General features: G+C 35.9%; 1 protein-coding gene across 2 annotated transcripts in view; it reads right to left on the reverse strand.

Annotated features, from left to right (window-relative positions):
- The window catches only part of TOPAZ1 (testis and ovary specific PAZ domain containing 1), an 88,116-nt gene that overhangs the window by 74,330 nt on the left and 6,611 nt on the right, over positions 1-7,175 (reverse strand). Inside the window, exon 2 of one of the 2 annotated variants that reach the window (XM_019508806.1) lies at positions 3,913-6,403. In XM_019508806.1, the coding sequence (XP_019364351.1) occupies positions 3,913-6,403 (2,491 nt within the window). Of the gene's footprint in view, positions 1-3,903; positions 6,404-7,175 lie in introns of both variants that reach the window. The other variant, XM_019508807.1, reaches the window with a different exon arrangement.

Raw genomic sequence — 7,175 nt, forward strand, 5'->3', positions numbered from 1 at the left:
TGCTGCAACTGGAGACTGTTGCTCCTTGTTCTGTCAACTGCCACCACTGAGAATAGCTTAGCTCCATCCTCTTTCCAACCCCGCTTCAGGTATTTGAAGACTGCAATTAAATCTCCTCTCAGTCGCTTCTTTTTTTAGACTAAATAATCCCAGGGCACAGGCTCTCCTACTGCACCACACTGCGTGGGCACCTTGACCTCCCCCAGCACCACAGGCAGAATAGCATTGTGCCTTGGGGCAGGAAGTGAAAGCTGGAAGGAGGGGGAGCCCAGAGACCCTGCAAAAGACAGTGGCTGGCAGCAATTTGACCCCCATTGTGCAAACAGCTAATGTTACGTTAGCTAATGAAAAATTAAGGGGTTCACATTCCTTGATTTTTATCTTCATAGGAACAAAAAAGAAAAAAAAGATTCATGTAGATTAAAGCAGCCCTGTGCAAAGATACCAGATCTACTGGATTATAGCAACTATATTACATGGTATCAATAATTTCTCTGAAGAAACCAAGAGAAAATGAATTAGCACATGACAGCAATTGTAACAGCACATTTCTCTGCATCAGTGGTTTGCTCTAAAATCACTTTTAAATATCACTAAGCCAACTGCCCTTCAGGATTTTGGCAACAAAGAAATTCTCTCTCTATAGCAACAAAATGGTAGAAAACAGGCAGTCCCTAATGAACTTTACCAAAATACAATCACAAGTGCCCAGTAAAACATTTCCTAATTTGGAGAATTAATGTTCTAAGTGAAGATGTTTCACAACTCTGTCCTCTCCTGGCTTGAAAATCATAATTAAAAAAATAGTAAATGACACTAAAAGCAAGCACTTAACAGCAACAGCTAATTGCAATGTCAGCCACCAAATGCTAAACTACCACTATTTTGTATTATGAGCTCTAGAATAGGTTAAACAGGCTGGTATGGGATGGTTTGGATAGGGACGTTCCTGCTTTTAGCAAGAGACTGGATTAGAGGAGCTCCTGAGGTCCCTTCCAGCCGTAGAGGGGTAGAGGGACAGTTTATAGAATATAAGCTATCAGAAATTTAAATATCACTACAATCTCAATTCTGACTCTCATGTTCCATATTAGAAGTGAAAAATAGCTTTCTAAATATAAATTACAGTGAGAACACAACTATAGACATAATTATCAAAACACACTAAACAAGAAAATAAAAATTAAAACCTTAAGCACGGCCCAGAATAAAATAGGTAAAATACAGGGAAGCACCTTTTGACTGCCACAATGCAACACTATTTCACTTAAATTTCCTTGAGATGTGAATATAAGCTGAAAGCCAGGACAATCACACGTGCTTGTTGGACAAACAAAAGGCACAGCTTCCAGCTAACAAGTATTAAGAAAAAAAAGAAAAAGAAAATGAAAACAACACAGACCCTCCCCAACAAAACCTCATATTGTATCAATATAGCTTCTTAATGCTAACTGAACGAATATATTCAGGATATTGATAGTCAGAGATTTATCTAAAACTATATCTTTGCCTTCTGTTTTTAGGAAACATTCTTTAACAAGAAAAAGTTTTTGTCAGTTGTCAATCACACTATATACACTTCACATCTAATACAAAATGCAAGAACATCACAAGCAGACAAATAACCTCTGGCAAACCATGGGAAGCTTCTAAGGAATTAGAGTACCTTATATTTTCTTTTTATTTAGTTGAAAACTGATAAATTCAGTTTATCTCAGGAAGAAAAAAGTCTGAATTCAAATAAATGCAAGCATCTCACATTTAATCACTTAATATTTTTACTTCTAAGCCTCAGTTTCAGTATTGATAAAATGGACCTGTTATTTATCTACTTTATGGACATTATGTGAATCCTAATTAAGTTGCAGTTAAGTCTTACAGGAAAGCAAATATAGCAAAGGTAGAAAAAGCCCAGGATTTCTGGCCATTCCTGAACTCAGTTTTTCTAGTCCAGGTGGCTGGAGCAGCAGAACCATCTTCTCCTGCTTTTGTAAGTGACTGCAACTGTTTTCATCAGTCCTGCTGATTAATGCTTGTCACTATAGTAACTCTCTCTCCATACTGCATCAACATTCAAGGTCAATATTTAAAAGATTTTTTAGTTGTAAAGTGACCATGTATGTTTGTTTCAGATCTCCAGAACTTTTCTATTATTTCTTAAACTTCCTCTCAAAAAATGAAGGTTTTTTTTAATGTTGAGAATCTATTTTTCTTTTCTATTTATAATTGCAAACTTTTTGTCTGAACAAATGAAGTTTTGCAACACAGGTGAACATTATAGAATATAATACAGAATGAGTCAGGGCTCAGAAAAGGTTGAAGGTACTCAGACTGTACTAATACTTCATTGGAACTATTACCCTACCCTCTAGAGTCTCATTAATTTAAAAACCAGTCTCCAGCCATCATGGTTATTAAAAAAAATTCTCAAATATGTGAGCCAAATATAACGGATGCAGTGATGTCTTTGTGTGGGTCTAAAGAGCCTAAAACAGAGGCCCTGAAATTTATTTAATCACTGTATTAAGCAATGGCCCATTGATGTCAACACTATCATTCCTCAGTATATATGGAGAAAGCAGACCACAGATATGTACAAGACACTGTGAATTAAGCCTTATTTTGGTGCCACAAGTAGATATTTGAGAGAGAACAATTCCTCTCCAGGCAAAAAATTACCAAACCACAAAGCCCATGGACATAAAGAAGTCCCACTAAGAAGCAGTCATGCTCAAAAAGCCCAATGGAGAATACAAACGCTATTTTGAATACCTGCCAAGTGTACATTAGAGGGATCTTAGTGAAGATTTCCATAAGAATATGCAGAGATAATATTAAAACACAGGGAGGCGTTTCCTTCTTTAAAGAACATCCTAGACTCTCAACTTCAATCCAAAGCTGGTTTTTCAAATGACCATTTTGTATTAAGACTTGCAACAATAAAGAGAAAAAAAATGAAGAGTCTGTGGAAGTTTAAATTCTCTAAAGGCTTTGATATGGACAGATCATACTACACAAATGGTTGGCAGTCATTTATAGATGTTTGTTAATTATTTCTCCTTTGCCATAGTTTACTATGAACAATGATCAAAAACAATGCAAGAATAGTACAAAATGTTGACTATTCTACATATGATTAGTGTAAAATAGAATCATCCAGCAAACTAGTAAACACATAGCCAAATTCTACTTTTTTAAATTATTCAGTTGAGCGAGATAAATGTATTCTTTAGTGTTTTGAGAAATCAAGGTCACTTACACACAAAACAATGAAGAGAAATGTTTCAGAATACTTTAACAACTAAAAGCTATCTTGGTAGCATGCATATACATGACAATTCATATATTAATCATTACCACTATTACTCTAATGTCTTATTTGTAAAGATCAGCCTTTTTTTGTTGTTGTTGCTGCTTGGCCTAGCTAATTGTTTGACCAGCTCAGTTCTAGTTTTGTTTACAGCAGTGGTGCTGGAAGCACAGTCTAGAAATGTGGAGACAGAACAATGGCAGTGTTAATTGCTCTGGGAGCCCCACTGCAATTAATGCTGCTACCACTCCCCCACTGCTAAATTTTTTGACTCGAGGGGTTGGATGACATGGCCCTGATTGTCAGTGTGCAAGGTCTAACCTGGGGGTCAATAAGCAGCCCATGCCTCCACCTCCCAATCTGCCTTCCACACAAAGTTCAAGCACCCCTTCTTTAAAATCAGCATTACATTCTGTTTCTTATGCAGTAGCCACATGCCGATGTATTTGGCTTCTGAGCACTGCCATGTTTAAAGCCCATTTTCACCTTTTATAATGTCATGAAAACAGTTTTTAAGGAAACCTGAAACACCGTGATGTTTGAAAGTACTCATTTTACACACAGAATTTAAATTGAAAACAAAAAAGACTGACCTTGCATACCCATGATAATAGTTTGAGTCCTTATTTTCTTGAAGGTTATGGAATTTGGGAGTAAAATTCTGCTTTTCCACCGAGGTGAGAATATTACCATGCTTTGTAATTTCAGTTTCACAGTCCAGTTCAAACTCCCCTTCATTAGTAGTTCCAAAAAGGTCAGGGTCATCCTGAATTACATCTATCACAAGAATGTCATCTTCATACGCTTTAAGAACATCTGGAAAGTTTGTAGATGAACTCTGTGTAGGCTTCTCTTTCAATTTTTTTCCATCATTGACAAATACTTCAGATGAAGTAGAATGTTTAACTATTTTGCTGGAGTGATCAGCCACATTACTTTTCTCTCTAAATTCAGTACCAAAAGCACCCTCAGAAGTAGGTGACATTAACTCTCTCTCAGGAAAGTCCCATGGACATGCAGAAACATGTTCAGCAAGTCTTTTTTTTTCATCTGAAAGTCTTTCTGAACCATCATTTCCAAAGTCTTTATTGGTGATTTGGTAAGCTGTTTCCTTTGCAGTGGCCAGAAAAAAGTCAGAATATACCAAAGGGGAATTCTCCTTGGTCCTGTTCTGCCTTACAGGTGTAGCAGCAGAATTGTCAAGAAGTTCCAGTGGACTGTATGTTTCTCTTTCAAATGATCTAATATAGTCCACTTTCCTGGACTCATTTTTATTTCTCAGTAAAGGAATTTTGAAATTTGACAGATTTCCTGTGCTTAACATTCTCACTAAGCCTGGAAATTCCTGAGTTTGTTTTGTAACAGGCATCTCAGGGTTACAGATCATTTTGCCTACATTATCAGCACACATACTATCTTGGGAAGTCATGGCTACATTTTTTGCTTTTAAAGCACCTTTATTTTTATCTTGTTTTTGTTTTCCTGACAAATTCAAGGTTACCTTCCCTTCCTGCACACTGCCAGAGTTAAAAGTCATGGAACTTCTACCTTTGTCTAATGACAACTCCAGGTTTTCATCTTTTGTGACCCTCAAAGCCCCATTAATATCTGAAAGAGATGATTCTAGTATTGCAACAGAAGCTAAACATTCTGTATTAGAATCTGTTATTTTACATGCATTTGGTTTGTTAATTTCTGTCATGGACATATGCAGATCTAATTGCTTGGAGTTATCAGTTACATCCATACCTCTCAAAGTTTCGGTGTTTTGATGTGAACAGCCCTGGAAAGAAGTTAAGGAATTTTTTTTTTCTATGATGGATTTATCTTTTTTAGGAAACCATACAGAAGTCCTGGCACAAGATTCACGAGGCCAAACATTTTTGCCAGTCATTGGTATTGCTCTTTGACAGCTGAATACTTGCAATTTCTCAGGTTTTTTAAACAGTTTTTCATTCAACAATTTTTTCTGACAACTGCCTGAATCACTGCAGCAATTAGAAATGTCACTGACCAATCTAATCACTCCAGGACTTTTCAAGTTAGAATGATCTTGTGGTGCCATACTTTCTGCATTAAAGAAAGACTTTTCTCTCTGTGCAGCTTCAGGGAGCTGAAGATTCTTCTCAAATCTATCTTCTATGGCACCAGGTTTCATGCACATTTTTCTACTGACTGGTTTAGGCAGACTATTTAGTGCTTTTTTAGTATTATTTTCCACATGGGCATTTGATATTAGATCACATGAAGATGACAAACAAGTTTTATTGCTATTTAATTCCCCTAAAACTGCCAAAGAAACCGTTGCAAGAGTTTTATTTTCTGTATGTAATTCACACTCACTGTTGACCCTGCCTGGGAGAACATTCTGGGTTGCTAATTTTTCTGTTCTCTCAAAAAGCTTCACCTTTTTCCTGGGCTTTTCACCAGAACTCCATTTTCTTTCCCTGAAGCACTTATTTCTGTTTAGAGAGCATGAAAAACATTTCTCTCTGTTTTGGCATGTTCCTTCTTCATCAAATGATATAATCCCCTGTGCACACCATCTCTCAGCTTGCACTGCATTCATACCACTCTGTCCAGTAACTCTGCCAGGACAAACAGTTTTACTGTGTAGTACATGCAAGAATCCACTATCAATTTTATAACTGTTGTTGCTTCCATCAACTGAAGACTTTACAAAAGTATTAAGGTAATGGCAGTCATGTAATGCCACAACTGGATTCTTTTCTGCTATGGACAGCAAACTGTTATGTTGTTTCAAGGCTTCTCTGCACTCGTCTTTACATTCTATTGATTTGCTTGTTGTCAGTTTATTTTCAGCTGTTTGTACAGTCAATCTTTGTAAACACTTGATCTTGGTGATTTTATTTTTTGTTCTATTACAATCTACTGCAGAACCTCTTGCTAAACAACGGGGTGCTGATCTCTTGCTTTGAGTCCCATCTGACTGAGGTAGTTGAAAAGATTCAGAGTAAGCTACTAGTGATGATGTCCTTACACTGGATTCTTTTGCCGTATTCTGAGCAGTCTCTAGCGGCTTTTCAACTTGTGCATCTGAAACTTCGTTAAGGTCCATTCCTTTTTTCTTTGCTAATTAAAAAAAATAATCATCGTCAATTTTAAACACCAAGACAACAACTGATTTAAGAAAAAAAAAAGTACGGTCTTGTTCAAAAAAAAATTGTAAACATGATTCTTCCAAGGCCACCCACAAACAAATAAAACTTTGTGTAGAGCTAAAATGTAGTTATGATGTAACATTTTGCCAATGTTCCCACATACAGAAAATAACCAGCAATATTAACAGGCTTACTATATGCATTTTATAAAAATCTTAATAAAGCTGCAATAATGTGTCATAAGGGAAAGCATTTAAAAGCACTGACAGTTACCTCAAACATACCTAACTGACAAGATTTTTTAAGTAAATGTAAAAATGTTTACATTTTAGGTAAAACCTTTTGCTCTTCCTAGTGGATGCAAGAAAAGAAATACTGTTTAACAACATACTATATCTGTCATAGGAGTATAATAAAATGCAATAAATCAGGGCTTCTCTATAATTTATGAGATTACCATATTTTATGCACTATATATTATTATTTATCATATTGATTAAACCAAATATTTCTGTGAAAGTTTCAAAATGAATCAATAAAACCTTGCAAGAAAACTAAAACTTTCTCGTGCAATATTTGTTTTCAAAATAAGGTTCAAATTTTCAGTTGTCCCTACCCTAATAACTGTGTAACCCATATAACAGACTTCAAATATAGCAGTTTCTAACAAACTATTGTATTACCACAAAGAAATCAGAAGCAATAATAATGCTCCTAGATTGCAGCCTTGCACTGATAGGCAA

This window comes from Gavialis gangeticus, unplaced genomic scaffold, assembly GCF_001723915.1.
Source record: "Gavialis gangeticus isolate Ggan-Ray unplaced genomic scaffold, GavGan_comp1, whole genome shotgun sequence".
Lineage (NCBI taxonomy): Eukaryota > Metazoa > Chordata > Crocodylia > Gavialidae > Gavialis > Gavialis gangeticus.